The 20,385-nt window shown below is 42.4% G+C and overlaps 1 protein-coding gene across 4 annotated transcripts in view; it reads left to right on the plus strand.

Moving 5' to 3' along the window:
- Positions 1–20,385, plus strand: part of URB2 (URB2 ribosome biogenesis homolog) — a 132,148-nt gene that overhangs the window by 53,788 nt on the left and 57,975 nt on the right. For all 4 annotated transcript variants that reach the window (XM_033938058.1, XM_033938057.1, XM_033938060.1 and 1 more), the window contains exon 5: positions 13,672–13,832. In XM_033938058.1, the coding sequence (XP_033793949.1) occupies positions 13,672–13,832 (161 nt within the window). The remainder of the gene's footprint in view (positions 1–13,671; positions 13,833–20,385) is intronic.

The following is a 20,385-nucleotide window of genomic DNA, read 5'->3' on the forward strand; positions in this document are numbered from 1 at the left end:
TTTTTTCTTCTGAAGCCTTACTGCTTCTAAATTTGTTTTCCACTGCTGCCAGTGATCTCCCACCTCCAGCTGAGTTTCAATTTGCTCGTCATCAGGGAGGTTCTATTTAGTAGTGCTTCATATTTTTCATAATATTCATAGCAGAGAAAGCTAGCTATGTAAAATGTCCAAAATGTAACTATTTTTATTAAAGAAAAAAAGGTGCTTTTTATAAAATAGATTCTCAGAACTATCTCTAATAGCGCACAAATTTACACCTGCTCCAAAGAAAGTGTATATGTGTACATGAATTGTAATCATGTTGTAGCAGATAGGGGGTCCTCTACTGGCAATTCAGGTCCATGCAGTAATCCAACAGAAGGTTCCAGCACTCCACCAAAAAAGGATCCTTCTCTTTTTCAGAGCAGGTCCACAATCCTGGATGGCCCAAGAGGCCCAATGTTCCCAGGTTCCTGATTCTGGGCCACTTTTCCACTTAGAGTGAACAAATTCAACAGTCAATCATTAGTAAACACTGTGACCACAAGATAAGCTCCAACCCCTGGATTCCTTCCTTAGCAGCTTTTAATTCAGGGATTTTAACTGTCCACAAGTCATATGCAAATAAGGTCTGGAAAAATCCAGTAACTTGCTTTAGGCTCTCACAGCTTTCTGAGTTCTGGGACCCCTGAAAGCTCTCCTCCCTTTGGGATAGTTTTCGTACAAACATGCACTGTCCTCCACCTCATGCTGCTAACCAGAAAGTTGTAAATTGTAGCAGTATTTGAAAATCCCTTTGCTCACTCGTATTCCATACTTTGTGGTTTTACCCAATTGACTGCATTGCACTGCTTCTGACATTTAATCTGCTGCTGGTATCTCATGCCCTTCCACTTCCATAAGAGTAGGTTCTTCCAGCCTTTCAGGTCTCATTAGGAACTCCATCCCCCTGGACCTGCTGGGAGACATTACATACTGTCTGCAGATCCAGAAAGGCTGATTTTCCTTGGGATTTCTTTCTTCACTAACCACACCCTTGCAAAGTCTCCTTGGCATCTGTGACCTCTCTTCCTTTCCCTTCCAGCCTGGGAATTCCTTGGCTAGTGATATAGTCGGTGATTATAGAACACCTGCTTCTGCTACTGCTGTACTTATTGTTTCTATAGCACTGCCAGACATAAAACAGACAAATAGGGATTAGGGAATTTCTCACAGAAGAAATGATAAAACAGACATTGGTAAGAGTTAGGAGCTAAAAACAGCCTTGAAAAAATGGAAAAATTTAGGCACGGGCATCCTGAATATGATAATGTACATGTGTATTGTAGACATAGCAGATCTGATTACACCTTGGGAAATGCCTTCCCTGTGTGCAGGTCCCAGTACTTAATTGTAGACCTGCCATCAATGTTGTTCCCCTGGGGGTATGTCTAGCCACCTGTTCCATAGTCATAATATATGAGGCTATTGATGTAACATAAACCTAAAAACTAGGTCTTTGTACCTGTACCCCTTTTTTTACAAGTACCCTTCCACCTCCTTTATCTCTCAGCCCAGATTACTCAAATTCTTGTTTTGCAACACACAAAATTTAAACTGGTAGTAGTGAAAGAAAGGGAGCCTGAGCCCCTTTTATATCCTGTATCTGCTGCATAGGCATAAAAACCCTCTCAGAAAGGAAATCTCAAAATTGCAATATCTCTTACCTCTCCACTCCTCCCAAAAATTTACCAAAATCAGGACCAGACGTAAGAAGAGAATTGTCCAGCCTAGTCTCTGAGAAGTGTGTCTGACAGACCACATGCCTTCCTAATTCCCTACCATACCTTTTATCAAAGGTCCCCTTCGCCATTCTCCCTTTCCCCTATCTTCCCCCTTCCTCTATTAGCTTAAACACTGACATAGGTCTGATGTAATCCCTTTCCATCCCCAATCCACTGTGCAACTTCAAGTTGCAGACAATGATACCTAATTGCCCTCACAACTACTGCTTTATAACAAAATGTATGGAGCATTGTAACTTCTAGTTCTCTAATGATTGACCCATCCACTGGCCCAGCGAGGTATAAAAGTATTCAGTTACGCGGATGACTTTACAATCATTATCCCGTTTACTACGTCTCCCTCCGAAATCACCCCCACAGCAACAGAAGCGCTAAACCTGATGGAACAATGGACCACAGAATTCAAACTCAAGCTCAATTCAGATAAAACTAAATTCTTTATAGCCTCGCCACACCCACATATCACGACAAAATCACTACGCATTAACAAACTCAATTACCCTATTCAACCAACAATGAAGGTTCTGGGGGTAATACTGGACCAAGGTCTAACTATGAAAGACCATGTAGACTCCCTAGTCAGAAAAGGATTTTTTACTCTCTGGAAACTTAGGTCCATTAGAGCATACTTCGACACCTCAGCATTCAGAATTCTGGTACAATCCCTAATACTAAGCCACCTTGATTATTGCAACATTACCCATCTGGCAATCTCTCGGAAGCAAATGCAGAGACTACAACTTATACAAAATGCAGCAGTCAGGTTGATCTTCGGGTTGAAGAAGTCCGATCACATAACCCCTTCCTACCGACTCCTGCACTGGCTGCCAATGGAGGCTCGCACGCAGTTCAAGCTAGGATGTCTCTGCTTTAAGATATTATCAGGTCTAGCCCCTAAATATATAATAGACCTCTTCTCATTCCCAACTAACAGACATGAGAAAAGCACACACCTGAAATTCGTTTCCCCACCGGCTAGAGGATGCAGATATAAGAGACATCATCAACAACTTCTATCGTACCAAGCAGCCTTATGGGGCAAAGACCTAGGAAAACTAATCACACACTCAAACAACTATAGCGAATTTAGGAAACACCTAAAAACATACCTGTTCTTGAATTACATAGGTAACGAATAAGGACAATAGCCCCCTTCGTAATTCCACCCATATCTGATCTTGCAAACTGTTAACCTCTAATCTCTAAACTATGAATGTTCCAATCAATTTATGAAACTTTTCTAACTCATTGTAAATAGCACGGAACTTCCCGGTCCGGCAGTATATAAACTGTTGTTATTATTAATGTTGTTAATATCAGATGTTCACTGTTATACTCTGTAATTCGCTGTCTGTACAGTTTCACTTCATTGTAAACCGCCTAGAAGTCGCAAGATTGTTGGCGGTATATAAGAATAAAGTTATTATTATTATTATTATTACTTCCATCTTATACTAGACTTTTTACTCCCCCCCCCCCCAATCTGCTTCCTTGTTGTCAGGAGAAATTTCTGTGGAACTGTTTTAGGGAGTTGTGTATATATAAGAAGATCTGCTAAGGGACCAGCACCATTTTTAGTATAGTAGTCCTTCCCAACAAGGTGGCTTCTTCCTACTCTTCAAACACACTTGATCCACTCTCAAAGTGGGATATAATTCAATAAAAATAGCTGTTATAAGTCATTGGAAAAGTTTATTTCCAAGTACCTAACCCCTCTGTGAGCCATCCTAAACAGTCATCCCTTCCACCCCACTTCATTTTTTCCTACTACTAAAACCTCTGTTTTATCCAAATTAACCTGAAATCTCAATATCTGTGAAAATCTTATTCTTCTAGCAGTGAGGGCCATCCTCAGATTCTTCCAAAAAAAAAAAACAACCCACCATAATGATGTCCAGCCAATCAAACTAGTTTGATATGTGATTGTTCCTCTTATCCCCTGAGACTAATGACTCTGTTGCCAGTGTTAACAGCAATGATGATAGAGCACATTCCTATTGAGTATCCCAAAAGAGCCGTAATTCTGAAGATTAGTAACCATTGACCACTGACTGTGCCTTGGGCATTGCATACAGAGACTCATCTACTTCAGAGTTTTCAGCCATTTGCAGGTCCTCCATCAGGATAAACAAATATTGCCACTACATTTTGTCAAAATCTTTTTCACTGTCTGGGATGATACACCACACCAAACTCTTCCTCTAATATAGTCCATGAATAATATTGATAACCTTGTGGATGTAATTCACAATGTGCCTCTCCCTAATGAAACCTGTTTGGTTCGGTTGAACCAAATCAGGGGGAACATTCTCCAACCTCTTCCAAGAGTTTGCAAAAATATTTACATCACAGTCTGAGCAAAATGGTCCTGTAGCTATCACACTGCTTTTTACAGACAACCTTGCTTAAAAATCTTTAAATGCCCCACAGAGCTCTTATTTCTTTTCTTTGCCACCTAACTTTTGCATGTTTTCTAATACCCCAACTCTTTCTTCCATCTCCACGAGACAAGAACAGATTCCAGAGACCTTCTCAAAGCACTTCAAGCCTCGGCTATTATCTCCTTTGATTCTCTAATCTTCTGTAGCAGGGTTCTAAGATACATCTCCTCTCCACATTCCTCCATAGCAACTCATATCCCTGATCCACTGCTACCATTTTGGGTTGGGCATTTTCAGCATAAAGTTCTTGTTTTGCCTGATTTTCTCTGCAGTAGCTTGCCTTCCTACAGCCATTGAGTTAAGTTGGGGGGGGGGAAATACCAAAATCAGTCACCTCACTGGGTTTATAATTGGGCGTATGTGGAGCCTTGTTTGAACCATCTGCCTGCTTGCACCAGAAGCCCCCATTTGCACCTGGTCATTTTGTGGGCTGAATTTTGCTGAAAAATATTTGAAAATGCTATGCAGGTGCATACCGTATTTTTCGCTCTATAAGATGCACCCTAAATTTAGATGAGGAAAACAAGAAAAAAAAAACCACATTCTGAACCAAATTCTCCCTGCCAGGCTTTATACCCAACCCCGCACTCCTTGCCAAGCACTGAACCCTGTCCCACCTCCCTGCCAGGCTCTGTACCCTGTCCCCCATCTGGTGGTCTAGTGATAGACTGGGACAGGGCACAGGACAGGCAGGGACAAGGCAAAGGGCAGGCAGTCCTAGTGGCTAGCAGGCAGGTAGGGACAGGGCAGGCAGGGACAGTGCACAGGGCAGGCACACCTAGTGGAAGGCAGGCAGGGCTAGTAGCTGGCAGGCAGGGACAGGGCTAGTGGCTGGCAGGCAGGTAGGGACAGGGCAGGCAGGGACAGGGCACAAGGCAGGCTGGCCTAGTGGCTGGCATGCAGGTAGGAACAGGGCAGGCAGGGCTAGTAGCTGGCAGGCAGGTAGGAACAGAGCAGATGGCACAGGGCAGCCAGGCCTAGTGGTTGGCAGGCAAGTAGGGACAGAGCAGGCAGAGACAGGGCACAAGGCAGGCCTAGTTGCTGACAGGCAGATAGGGCAGGGCACAAGGCAGGCTGGCCTAGTGGCTAGCAGGCAGGGGCGGCCTCCCGTACCTTTTTTACTTTTTTAAATCCCGGCAGGACCCCCCATACCTTTTTGTTCTCCCGGCGCTTCCCTTGCTAGACGGCTGTAGCAGTGACCTTTTTGTACTCCCAGCACTTCCCCCGCTGGACGGCTCCGGCAGTGAGAGGCAGAGTAGAGAACAAGGCAGGCACGAGCTTTACGTGCACCTGCTGGTCCCGCGCCGCTTTGTGAATGGTTGACAGTTCTTGCGAGAACTGATGGCAACCATTCACACAGTGGTGCGGGACCAGGCAGGCGCGCGTGAAGCTTGTGTCTGCCTTGCTCGCCTCTCGCTGCTACAGCTGTCCAGCGGGAGAAGCACTGGGAGTACAAAAAGGTACCCGGGGGGGGGGGAGGGGTTGTGGTATTCGCTCCATAAGATGCACCCTTATTTCCACCTACTTTTTTGGGGGGAGAAAAGTGCGTCTTATGGAGCGAAAAATATGGTACTTTTCCTCTCTGACCTAAATGCGCCTTCAGAACAAGACCTTTCAATGCTGCGAGCAATTTTCAGATAACTAATTTCTCTGCGTAGAGCACCTTTTACAGAATACTAGTTTTGTGGGGATCATCCTGGTGCCTAACATTTGGGTGCCATATATTGAATCTAGCCCATAGCGTGCAAGGGTAGGCGCAATTTGCATAAACAAGTATAATACTTGTGTTTTAAGTGTAAAAGTATTGTAAATCTGTTTAAAAATATATTTCTCCTTTTTATCTGTTTATTAGAACAACATTGCATAAACAATATGGTAAATGAAACCATCAAACTCCTACAACAGTTTTGAAGGATGAAACCTTCCATATTAGCCCTTTATTTGGCATTGTTGCTCAGAAGCAACATGTGTCTTCTATAGCTCTTATGGGAGATATGCGTCTCCAAATGCCTGTTATTTGGCATGGTTGCTCTCGTTCAACATCAAGTTACGTAAAGCATCCTTTTCACCATCTGCCAATTAAAGCGTTAATAGAAATTCCCAGTAATGAGCATCGAAGGTCTTCCTCAGATGCTCATGTTTGGCCATTTTTTGTGTGGTCTCTTCAAGTTTTTCACCAAACAGTTCATCCCTCAAGACAAGAGATATTAGCAAGACAATCTTGTACATTAGGGTGTAGGTCAACCAGGCTTGGCGATGCATGGCAATAAATAATGCTGAAGCCCTAGAGGTGATATCAAATGCATCAAACATTGATCTGGCCATGAATTTTCTAGTTTAGAGCAAATTATGTTTAATATCTTGGAATTGCTCAAGTAAATCTCTAGGAATGTATTGTTCAAAAATAGCCAAATGTTGGATTAATTTTTAAAGTAGAAAGTCATAAAAATTATAGCTCTCCTTTTCCCTCCTGACCTCTGTTTCAGTCGCCTTGAGGTTGTTGATGTTTGTGCGACTCACAAATGCAAGATTAGATTAGAGACATTGGGCTCCTTTTAATAAGCTGCGCTAGCGGTTTTAGCGTGCGCTATATGCTAACGCCACCATTGAGCTGGCGTTAGTTCTAGCCACATAGCGAGAGGTTAGCGCGCGCTAACATTCTGCGTGCACTAAAAACACTACCGCAGCTTAGTAAAAGGAGCCCATTATCTTCAACGCCTCTGACTACTAAGCGATACTACAAACCTAGGTATCGGTCATCATCTTACAAGCTACATTATACTCAACCAACTTCTTCTAGGCCTCCACAAAAGTGTCCCAGACAGCAGCCACAATCTCAACCTCACAAAAATCTACTCAGTCCTTTTGACTCCCTCATCCAGAGACTAGCCACCATTCTACCATCTCACCCTCCTTCTCATCCCATCAGAGGTTGTCTTACTCATTACCACCATTGCTGGACTCTTATCACAACCGTCAACTAGGTTTTAAGAGTCATAAAAGAGAGCTATGCTCTTTGTATTCGTGAAGTGCCTCCACACAAACCTCCAAGAAAGTATTCTTTCAACTCACAGCAGACCTTCCTTCTTCAACAAGAACTCTCTGCCCTCCTGCAGTTTATTTATTTAATCATTTATATACCACTTATATCCTAAGTGGTTTGCATTCAGGTACTTTATCATATTTCCCTATCTGTCCTGGTGGGCGTAAACTCTATCCAGAGTTGAAATCCATCCAACCAGTTCCTCCTCAGCAGAGGGGCCAGGGATTCTATTCAAAATATTTCCTTGTACCAAAGAAGACCGGAGGACTGCACCCAATCCTCGACCTCCAAGCCTTCAACAAGTATTTAGTCAAAGAGAAGTTTTGCATGCTCTCCCTAGTCACTCTCTGTCTCCATCTTAGAGAAGAATGATTGGCTCTCTGGATCTCCAGGAAGCATTAAACACATACCTCTATTCTTCTGGCCCACAGACAATACCTCAACTTTCAGATAGGACCTCATCATCTCCAGTACACTCGCCACCCTTTGGTCTAACAGCACCCAGAATATTCACAAAATGTTTAGTTGTGGTAGCTGCAGCACTCCACTCTTATGGCTTTTATGTATTCCCTTATCTTGATGACTGGTTGATAAAAGCATCCTCACCTCAAGCAGCTCAGGTAGCAATGACCTCAACCATCTACTGGATTTTTTGGGATTTGCGATCAACTACCATAAATCTTATCTCAAATACTGGAATTCATACGAGCATTACTGGATACAACTCTAAACTCATGCCTACTTCCCTCAGCAGAGGCTCGACAATCTAATTCACCTTTGCAACCAAGTGTCTGCGCAATAATCCATCACAGTACGTCAGATGACGCATCTACAAGATCATGAAGGGCATAGAGAAAGTAGAGAGGGACAGATTCATCAAACTTTCGAAGACTACAAGAACGAGAAAAATTAAAAGGGGACAGATTCAAAACCAATGCTAGGAAGTTCTTTTTCACCTAGAGGGTGGTGGACACCTGGAATGCGCTTCCAGAGGGTGTGATAGGACAGACTACGGTTTTGGAGTTCAAGAAGGGATTGGATGATTTCCTGAAGGAAAAGGGGATAGAAGGGTATAGATAGAGGATTACTATACAGGTCCTGAACCTGATGGGCCTCCGCGTGAGCGGACTGCTGGGCATGATGGACCTCTGGTCTGACCCAGCAGAGGCATTACTTATGATCTTATGTACATGACATCAACAGTTCATTAACCCAATTTGCCCATCTTCATCTCAGGGATCCCCAACGTACTCTTGCCTCTCAGTGGTCTCAGGCCACAAATCCGCTCTCCCTTCAACTCAGATTTGCCTCTCTTCTTTAACATTCTCTGCAGTGGTGGCTTATCCCAACAAACCTCTCAAGGGGCCTACTATTTCATGTGCCCCCGCATCGAAAGCTGTTAATGATAGATGCATCCATGTCTGAATGGGGAGCTCACTTTGACGGCCTTCATACCCAAGGCATTTGGACTGTTCACATCAATCTCCTAGAGCTGTGAGCGATCTATAGAGCACTACACACATTTTAGGATCACCCTCTCAATCCCACTTAAGAGGATTAGTTTCTCTCCCCCCTCCTCACAAGCATGAAATACCCCATCACCACAGAAGTTTCCCTCCTTAAGTTTCAAGAGTGTGGTGCAGTGAGGTTAGAGCTACAGCCTCAGCACTCTGAGCTATGCTCGGACTGGTTTACCATTGGAAGGTCGTGTCACAGCACATAAAGTTAGAGCAATGGCAGCTTCAGTAGCTGTTCTCCGTTCCACTCCTATTGAAGATATTTGTAAAGTAGCCACCTGGTCCTCAATGCATACTTTTATATCCCATTACTATCTGGAGACTCATTCCAGATGGGATAGTCAATACTTAACACTGTCCTAGGTACAAAATGAGTACCTATCTAAGATATGTAAACCGCTTTTATTGTAATCGCCCAGAAAAAGCAGTACAGTGCTTCCCCGTAAATTTGTGGTCGGCGATTCACAGTCCTGGTCATTTGCGGTATTTTCCGACCGCGAACTGCCAACCAGGAGAGGACAGCTGGAGAGGCAGGAGAGGGCAGCCGAAGCACCGGTGAGTGAAGGAAATCACTCACTGTATGCTCTGACCGCCTCTTCCTGTACTAAAGTCGGGCCTCACCAATCAGGAGCTGCTTTGACATGCAGCTCCTGATTGGTAAGGCCCAAATTTAGTACAGGAAGAGGCGGTCGGAGCATACAGCAAGTAATTTCCTTCACTCGCCGGCGCTCCGGCTGCCCTCTCCTGCCTCTCCAGTCTCCCCCACGAAAAACCGTATTCGTGGTTTTTCAAAATTTGCGGGGGTTCCTGGAATGGAATCCCAGCGAATATTGGGGGAGTACTGTATATCAAATCTTTTCCCCTGGTAAGTCCGTCCATGGCTTTTTCTACCCCTTCTCCAGGGTGAATATCTTCAATATTTTTCCCTTCTTCCACTCTCTTTCTGTTCACCTGTTCTGTACCCTCTAGCAGCACTCTGTCATCAATTTTCAGCCCCCAAGGCATACACAATCCCATACATCTTTCTGCAGCCTTCGATCCTCTTTCCACACACACCCCACACTACATCCACCTTTATTCCAGTCCCCTCTCCTCATGCCTTTCTGTATCATTGCACGCACACACCAGCACAGCAAGAGGAGGAGCTACACTTTAGGCTATTTCTTCATCCTCTGCCATCTTGTGTCTGACTATTCCTTTGAGTTGCATGGGCCTCCCTAAAGCCATGTGGCTTAAAATAACTGCTGGGGAGCAAGGCAACAGAGAAGGTGGAAGCAGTGCAGCTGTGCAATGCCTCCTCTTGCCATTCTGGAGTGGTGTATGTGCAGGGAGAGAGGTAGGCACCTGGAAATGGAGCATCGGTTCTGCACTGCATTGCAACAGCCAACTGCACAGAACTCTGAACAAGAAAGGTGGAGGTAGGGAATTCTGAGCCAATTTCTACATTATGCAGTAGCACAGAATTTCCCCTAGGAGTAATTATAAAATTTTAGAATTAATGCAATGTTTGCAGTTACACATGTAAGTGCGAGTTAAGTGCTAAGTGGTATTCTATAGCTTTAGCGCACAGCTCTCAAAGCACATAACTACAAGGGTGCACTGCAATGAAATTAACAAACTCAGGGGTCCTTTTATTAAGGCGTGCTAACCTTTTTAGCACACGCTAAAGGCATCCGTTATATTCAATGGGTACCTTAGCATTTATCTTTAGTGTGCGCTAAATCATTTAGCTCGCCTTAATAAAAGAACCCCTCAGCCACTTGATATGTAGATAGTATGGGCTGTTTAATGAAAATACACAGCAAATTTATATATTCACTTGCTGGCAATGAAGATTTAATTTCTTTTCAGTACCGGCTCAAATATTCTCGTCATACTCTCCTCTCCGCATCAGTCAGTCAATCACAGTCCCTTGCAAATTTCCTTTATTAATATTTAGAATCCCTTTTAGGAGCTCAGAGCCAGTTCACTTGGCTGTTGTCAATCTAAATATGAGCCAAGTGAAAAATTCACTTTGGATATTTTTATCACAATTTTTTTTAAAGTAACCAAATTATGAATCTTATGAAATATACATACATGAATGAATTCCATGACTTAAAACCTTTTTTTAAATAAATATCCCAAGCTGGATGGTGTGAATAACATGAAGAAAGACCTGGCGAAGCTTGAAGAGTGATCTGAAATTTGGCAGCTAAAATTTAATGCTAAGAAATCAAGGTCATGCATTTGGGCTGCAAAAACCAGAGGGAACGGTATAGTTTAGGGGGTGAAGAACTTATGTGCACAACAGAAGAGATGGACTTGGGAGTGATTGTATGTGATGATCTTAAGGTGGCCAAACAGGTTGAAAAGGTGACGGCAAAAGTTAGAAGGATGCTAGGGTGCATAGAGAGCTATGGCCAGTAGGAAAAAGGAGGTATTGATGCCTTGTATAAGACTCTAGTGAGACCTCATTTAAAATATTGTGTACAATTCTGGAGGCCGCACCTTCAAAAAGATATAAAAAGGATGGCGTCGGTCCAGAGGAAGGCTACTAAAATGGTATGTGATCTTCATCATAAGGCATTTGGGGGACAAACTTAAAGATCTCAATCTGTATACTTTGGGGGAAAGCGGGAGAGGGGAGATATGATAGAGACGTTTAAATACCTATGTGATGTAAATGCGCATGAGTCGAGCCTTTCATTTGAAAGGAAATTCTCCAATGAGAGGGCATGGAATGAAGTTAAGAGGTGATAGGCTCCGGAGTAATCTAAGGAAATACTTTTTTACAGAAAGGGTGGTAGATGCATGGAACAGTCTTCCAGAAGTGGTGGTGGAGACAGACTGTGTCTGAATTCAAAAGGGCCTGGGATAGGCACGTGGGATTTCTCGAAGAGATAAAGAAATAATGGTTACTGCAGATAGGCAGACTAGATGGGCCATTTGGCTTTTATCTGCCATCATGTTTCTAAAGCGGTGAACATATAGGAATATATGTTTGGCAGTGCTTTTCACTTCTTTTGTATTGTTCTAATTCATGCTTTGTGTCCATTACCTTATGTCCAATACATTGTCACGTTTACAAAGGAAAGTTAACAGCATATTTGCCTGAAGATATCTCGATCAACAGTTGTACTTTCTGTGTTTTACTTAATACTGGCCTGTAATGAAAATCCTTACAGGGAATTTAGGAAGGTAGCCAATGTTTGTTTGTCAGAACTTCACTGTACTGTGCTTAAATTACATTTTCTCTGTGTTCCATCTGTAGATGTGAATGACCGCAGCACAGGGAAAATAACAAATTAGATACACCGAAAGATCAAAGATGAGTGGTGGTTTCTTGGTTCATATATCAAGCAGTGATATTTTTTTTTTTTTATCCTATATCAATTCTTAATTTAAAAATTTAGTATTAAAATTAGTTTCAGGCAACTTTTATAATTGATTGTTTGAAGGCCCGTGGTACCTGTGGGCCCACTAATGAATTTTTAAAAGAAAACTCCCTGCTGAAAATTTAGGGCTGAATAGCATCACAAGTAGTGATTGATTGATTAATTGCCATTAGGTCAAAGCTAGATTCTGACTATCATGTAAATTGACTTCTTCAGGACATCCTGTCTTCTTTTTCTGTGCAGAGTTTTTTTAATGGGGCATTAATTGTTGTTGTTATTGTATCTATCTTATTTCTGGTCTTCCACACCTTTTACCTTTAACATTTCCTAGCATAATTGCTTTTTCTAAGGAATCTGCCTATTAAGTACCGGTAATATGACTGAAATATGATGCTACTGAATGTCGTGTCAAAATGTCCCTTGTAACTTCCTGGGTAACTGACCCAACCTCTTGTAATGTAAACCAACCTTGAACTGAATAGGTAAAGGTGGGATAGAAAACCCGATTAACATAAGCAAATATGATATTGTGGCTAGCAAGCAGACTGTTGGAATGCAGTGTACACTTCTCCCTCCGTATTCATTGTGATAGGGGATTAACAGAACCGCAAATACAGAAAAAACGTGAATAACTTTTTCATATGTTATTCGCTGTTTTCTATTAAAAACCATCGTGAATATAGTGAAACCGCGAATAACATGGTGGGAGACCTGGTCTGTTCCTGAAGGAGAGGCAAAACACGGTGAAGAAAGTGCTGGGAATCAGCGATTTTTTTTTTTTTTTTTTTTTCTGTAAACGCTTGGAATCGGCGATTTCTCTATGCAAGCTAATGTAATTTTGGGGAGAGGAGCCAGCAAGCTAATCGTGAATAATTTAAACTGCAAATGCTGAAACCACGAATACGGAGGGAGAAGTGTAAATCAAAAGGAAACTTTATTGCTGAATAGACAAGCAGAAAAGCAGTCTGTTCCTATCACAGACTCAAGGCTGAACTTAGCAACAGTCAAATTGAAAATGGTTTCTCCTCACTTTAGTCTTATCTTCTCAGGCTTCTACATTATGTTGTCAGGGAAATAAAGTTCTAGACAAGATGCTATCTAATGAAGCATTCCAGATAATGGGTAATGGAGCTTTTATTGTGCATGAAGACTTTGTACCTGATTTGGAATGGGTACGAAGTTGGTACTACAGTATGCATGATAGTTTCATGATGAAATTCCCACCACATCTTTCTAGTGCAGGTAGATTTATTCTTAGAGAGAAAAGGCAACTTTCAGCTGATGATTTTATTTGGGTAATTGCTTAGTTACCTGGTTTAATCATTTGGTATTTGTCCTTCTAAGGAGGTAATTTTATAAGTGACTTGAGCATGTAAACAACCATATTGTTTTCTGGCCAGTGAATGTTTTTTTTAGTTACATGTAATAAAAATAAAATTATAACATTCATTTGCATATACAATATATATCTATACCTATCTAATATATAGATAGATATAATTTCATTCATTGTTTTTCATGTTTGTGCAGGTCCCTGGATTACCATTTCAGTCATTGAGAATTTTGAAGTGGAACTGAAAGAGTTGGTTGCCCAATTGGTGGAGAAATGCAGTCTTGAGGAGTTTTATATCCTGATGAAGCTGGTACTGCAGGGACTTGAAGTTAGCAACATTTGGAAACAAAATCCTAAAGTAAGCACTACTTTACTTATCTGTTGCAAGGTTTTCTCCTTTGCTTTTTAATTTAATATTTTTTGTACAGAAGGGTTCTTGTATGATGCTAATGCTTTTCTATAATACATAAGAACATAAGAAGCGCCATCTACGGATCAGACCTTCGGTCCATATAGTCCAGCGATCCGCACACGTGGAGGCCCTGCCAGGTGTACACCTGGCATAATTTTTAGTCATAAATTTACTAATAGGGAGAAAGTCACTAGAATTCTGTGATGAGAGTAATAATATTCTTTATTGAATCACAGCTCTTTATTTTATTTATAGCTATTAAGCTAACATGTTAAAAACAAACGCTTATCATTCTCAGCAAAATATTGATTCAGTTTCCAGTAACGCTGAAACAAGTCATGTGATTAGATGGTATATCACAATATCTAGAAATTCCAGCCATTTATAACACCCATGGCGGAACAAGTATTAGTCAATAGCAGCGTTAATGGATTGTGCAACTAGTGCAAATTGTGCAAAGAATTTTTTGTAATGTGCTGAAGTGCTATTAAAGTGCTGGTTAAAGTGCCATGTGCTTTTTATTTCAATGCCTGGCCCCCCGACCCAGGTTTCGTATTCTTCGTCAGGAGGGGTCTAGGTAAAAGCAAACTAACATTAAAAACATTACAACGATAAATCAGATACACACTCAATCTTGCAACTGAATCTCGCCAATCTTATATCAAATATCAAAACTTCTCTACTATCTATATGAAGTTGTTAAACATACCTTCTCAGGCAAACTACATCGGGGAACGACACCGGAAGAAGAACTGGCTGAAGTTGCTTAAACTCCCGGATTTAAATACGTACGCACACACTAGTACACCTGTCTGGTTAAAATGCTGCAATTAAAGCAGCGGAAGTGACATTGTATCCGAGGGCACCACACATATACTTACATATTTAACCATTCGATTTCAGAATTCAAACCGTTAGGGGATAAGGTATTCCAATTATAAATGAAACGTTGTTCTTTCTGCAATAAAAGTTTACAGATGTTTCCTTCATATTGATCAATGTGTATAAGCACTGTATATCTGAGATCTTGTAACGAGTGATCCTCCCTCAACCAGTGATCCACCAGGGGGGCGGACTCTCTGCCCCTGCGGATATTGCTGAGATGTTCAACAATACGAGTTTTAAATTTTCTACTAGTTTGACCAATGTACAACAAACCGCAGGGGCAGATCACGCAGTACACAACTCCCTGGGAATCGCAGTTGGTGCCCGTAGTAAGATCAAATTTCTTACCCTGTGAATTTGGAATAGATATGAAGGGTTGACCCCATATAAATCTGCAAGTGCTACAATGACCGCAAGATTTATGAGCTAATAATCTTTGTCTGTGATAAGTTCGCCTCCTGTATCTAAGCTTTTCACCCAAGTTACGAGCCCTAGTAAAGGCAAATTTAGGTTTATCCCTAAGTGAAGAATGGTATTGAACTATGGGCCAATATTTTAAAATTATTTTCTTAATAGCATTACTGTTGCTGGTAAATGGTAAAACACACACCGTATGAGAGTCATTATCCTTCTCTGTTGGTCGCATAAGCCAAGAGCGATGACAGTTCTTGGCTCGCTTCCAAGCTCTTTTGACAATTTTTTTAGGATAACCATGTTCAACAAATTTGTGATACAAATCCATAGCCTGATTATTAAAATCAATTTCATCTGAACAAATTCGGCGTATGCGGAAAAATTGACCCACTGGAATGCTATTTTTAAGTGAACGAGGGTGAAAGCTTTGATACTGGAGGAGAGCATTGCGATCAGATGGTTTTCTGTGTAGACTGGTGGAGATAGCTTTATCATGAATATAAAGGCTAATGTCCAAAAACGATATACGGACCTTGTCCTTCTTATACGTAAATTTGATATTAGGGTCCTTCTGATTGATTTCAGTAAGAAACTCATCAAGCTCCTCCTCTCCACCAGTCCACACGAAAAACACATCATCAATAAAACGCCTCCAGCATCTTACGTGACAGAAATGGTAAACAGAAAGACAAGGTCTTGAAGGTCATAGAGGTTCGCAGAGCCATCCTCTGGTATTTGCAGGTGACAAATGCTCTCCGTCTTTCAGATCATCCCATTGTGTCAATCAGTCATGCCAGACGTGGTAGACCAGCGTCTAAGGCTATTTCCTCAGCATATATAGGGGAGATGATTTAATCACCCATCTCGTTAAGAGCGCGTTTGACGAGGGGCGTAGCTTCCTCATGGGCAAAAGCTCGAGCAATTCTGCCTGAAAAGATGTACAGATCTGTGACCTGATCCTGTCAGTGTTGCAATTCCAGTATCACAAGCAACCCAGGATCTTAGTTTCTGTGCTGGAGTGCCAAGAGAAAGAAATAACTTCACACACACTAACAAGGATCAATGCAATAAACAAAATCTTTCAGAAAACAAATCAGGTTAGTTTAAATGCAAATGAATCCTCAGGTCTGTCTCAAAGAATCTGCCAGCCTTGTGCCTTTTATTAGGATTTAGATCAAGGTAGTCTATCAACATGTCATTTGATATCACTGACTTACATATGGCAAAAGTTTTTTTATCCCAGGACAAGCAGGCAGCATATTCTCACATGTGGGTGACGTCATCTACGGAGCCCCAGCGCGGACAGCTTTTCAAGCAAACTTGATTGAAGTTTCAAGCTTGTCCTTCGATCCTAATCGGTTGGGAAATCCTGTTTCCAAGCGCACCTTGTCCAACTGGTTGGCTGCTTGTATTTCTTTTTGCTACGCTCAGGCTGGTCTCGCGCTGCATGGTCGGGTCACGGGACATAAAGTCCAAGCGATGGCAGCTTCTATCGCTTTCCTCCGGTCTACTCCGGTGGAGGACATCTGCAAGGCTGCCACTTGGTCTTCGGTTCATACTTTCACCTCCCACTACTGTCTGGATACGTTTTCCAGAAGCGACAGCCGGTTTGGCCAGTCGGTTTTGCGTAATCTGTTTTCCTAAATTGCCATCCTCCCACCTGCCCTTTTTTGGTTGGCTTGGAGGTCACTCACATGTGAGAATATGCTGCCTGCTTGTCCTGGGATAAAGCACAGTTATTTACCGTAACAGGTGTTATCCAGGGACAGCAGGCAGATATTCTCACAACCCGCCCTCCTCCCCGGGGATGGCTTCTTTGCTGGCTATGGAACTGAGGACCACGAGGTGGGGATGCGCCCTCTAGTGGAGGGAGAAGGCATGCACATGCGTGGTGCAGCATAGCAAGCTTGAAACTTCAATCAAGTTTGCTTGAAAAGCTGTCCGCGCTGGGGCTCCGTAGATGACGTCACCCACCTGTGAGAATACCTGCCTGCTGTCCCTGGATAACACCTGTTACGGTAAGTAACTGTGCTTTACTTGCATATGCTATAATAATTACTGTATAACAAAAGCAAGTATATGTGAAAACTATTAATTTTTGACAAGTGACCTTCTGAGGTGTGCCCTTAAAGGATTACCATTTTCATTAGGTCATCAAAATATATTTTTTTAATATATTTTAAAGTCATATGATTCAAATTCAAAAATAAATTTACTTATCTTGTTTTTGAAAATCCAAAGCTTAATAGTGCCTGAAGAACAAATTATCTCTAAATTTAATTTTGCCTGGAGATAGAATTTTCTCAACATGAATTCATGTTTCGTCCGTAAGCTGAATCATGAGGGCCTCCATTTCTTGAAGTTTGCACTTCAACCGCAGAAGAGAAAGTGCTTAGGATACTTGTAACAGCTTTATTCAATTGGCCAGGAGAGTATTACTCATGGATCCTATACAAACAAATGGTATATTTGCTGGCAATCTGTTCAAGAAGGTGAATCTGAGTTATCGGCTCTTATGCAGAGAATCATTTTTTGTTTTGTTTAAAGCAAGAGTATCTATTTCCTCAGTTCCCTGCTTTCTTCCTATGGTGGTTCCTCTGTTCAGTGAATCAAATGGCATTGCTTCCTTTAGAAATGAAGGTTCTTTGGGGAATTAAAAGGAACTTCTTATCTATCTACAAAATCTTCTATGATATTTTAAGAGCAACAATCCATTTAAAAGATCATACAATTTTTGTTTTGGGCAACTAGAGGAAAAATGAGGCAGTATCTAAGGCTTCTATAGTTCATTAGATCAAGGAAGTCATAGGTTTTTGGCTTATATCTTCAAAGGGCAGACCATTCCCAGGGGCCTTCCCATTCACTTAACCAGAGCACAGGCTGCTTCTTGGGTAGAGTTTAACTGAGTCCTTCATCCTAAAGTTGCAGGGCAGCCACTTAATCCTCCTCATATTCATTTACCAAATATTTCCTAAATATCCATGCAAGAGAAGTTGTTTCTTTTGGATTGGGCATCTTAAAGAGTGGGCCTCTCAAGATCCCACCACCCTGTTCAAGGTTTAGCCTGGATACATCCCACAGTTTATACTGGCCTGCTGAGACAGAGGAAGGAAAAATTAATCTTAACTTGCTAATTTTTTTTTCCTTAAATTCTATTAGATAAATTCGGGATATACCCAAATGATTTGTTCTAGTTTCTTGGGTACTCAAAATGCAGATTTCACCCTGGATTCTGGTGGACTGGAGAGCATAAATTCCCTGCTTAAGATAAGGATAGGTTCTTAGATTTTGATCCTTGACCTATCTACTTAATTCTTCTTTGAAGTATCTACTTTCTGTTTTAATTGATTTCCCTTATGTCTTATGCAACCCTTTGTAATCAATAAACTATTACCATATTTTCACTCATATACCGCGCACCCGTGTAAAACGCGCACACGGGTATAGCGCGCGGGGAACTGTAATTTATGTAAATAAATTTTTGTATACCGTGCATGCCGCCCCGACTCTCCTTTCGCCCGCCCCGACTCTCCTCTGGTCAGCCCGACTCTCCTTTAGCCCACCCCGACTTTCCTCTGGCCAGCCCGACTCTCCTTTAGCCCGCCCCGACTCTCCTCTGGCCAGCCCACTCTCCTTTAGCCCGCCCCGACTCTCCTCTCCCCCTTGAAGTCCTGTCCCCACCCTGAAAGCCTGATGCCGCCCCCCCCCCCGACGTCTGATTCCCCCCCCCCCCCCGCAGGACCGCTCGCACCCGCACCCCGAAGGACCGCTCGCGCTGGAACACGCACCCCCACCCCGAAGGACCGCTCGCACCCCCACAGCCTCCCCACTCCCCCCTCCATCATGTAGAAGTTTCCTACCGTCGTCCTGCTTCCTCTGCCGGCGGTCCTGCCCCTTCTCTTAGCCCTGCGTCTACGCTGCTTCCTCTTCCGGCGGTCCCGCCCTTTCTCTGACATCAGAGAAAGGGTGGGACCGCTGGAAGAGGAAGCAGTGTAGACGCAGGGCTAAGAGAAGGGGCAGGACCGCCGGAAGAGGAAGCAGCAGGACGACAGTAGGAAACTTCTACATGATGGGGGGGTGGGGAGGCTGTGGGGGTGCAAGCGGTCCTTCGGGGTGAGGGTGCGGGTGCGTGTTCCAGCGCGAGCGGTCCTTCGGGGTGCGGGTGCGAGCGTTCCTGCGGGGGGGGGGGGGGTGAATCGGACGTCGGGGGAACTATGTAAAAAAAAGGGGATAATGTGCTCAAGCATATAACGCGCATGGTTATACACGGTTTGTAAAATCGTGTATAACACGCGCGTTATATGCGTGAAAATACGGTAGTTATCTGGATTTTTATTGTTGTGCTATTTCAGTTCTTGTCATCAGTTGCTGTTATTGTGTTTTTATTTCTAGTATATACCTCCATGATGTTATTTTGAATTGCAGTATAATAATTCTGCTCAAATAAATAAATAAATAATATTCTGTTTCTCTCAGCTGGTAGGAGGACAAAAAACATATATCTGAACTAGTCCGATAGGACACGAGGAAAGAATATTAGGAAGACTAAATTTTTCCCTGTCTGTATGTCCATCTGTGTACACTCTAATAATTTTGGATTATTCATTCAGATTTTTACTGCATAGATACCGTTTAACTTCCAACTTACACTTAAATTTTCATGATTCCACCTACACTTTTTTATTTCCCCGAGAAAGATGTCAAACCTGTTCAGCTGAAATCTTGGTGAAATCCTGTGATGTGATTGAACATTTTGAAAGCTGTCCAGATATTTAAATATAAACCAGACATCGCCACAGGCCTAATTGGATCCAGATATTCAATGGTGGGCCATGTTTGCTATTAGCATTGAATACCTGGAAGTTATATCCACATAACTAAACTGCGTGAAGTTAGGATTGCTGAATATTGTTGGTGCCTGCTTACCTTCTGGTATCACCATGGCACTGCCTAGACAGTACTGTGATGGTCAGAAGAGAGGTTCAGCAGCATTGCCTGGTTAAAAGGTAAAAAGTGTCAAGGCATAACTCAGAAAGAAATAAGGTTACAAATTATACAAAACACAGCAATAAAAATTACTAACTCCATAAAATATGATCATGTTACTCCTCTTGTGCAAAAAGCACACTGGCTACCTATCTCACACAGAATAATATATAAAATTGCATTGCTAACCTTCAAAATTCAACAAACCAATATA

This window comes from Geotrypetes seraphini, chromosome 3, assembly GCF_902459505.1.
Source record: "Geotrypetes seraphini chromosome 3, aGeoSer1.1, whole genome shotgun sequence".
Classification (NCBI taxonomy): domain Eukaryota; kingdom Metazoa; phylum Chordata; class Amphibia; order Gymnophiona; family Dermophiidae; genus Geotrypetes; species Geotrypetes seraphini.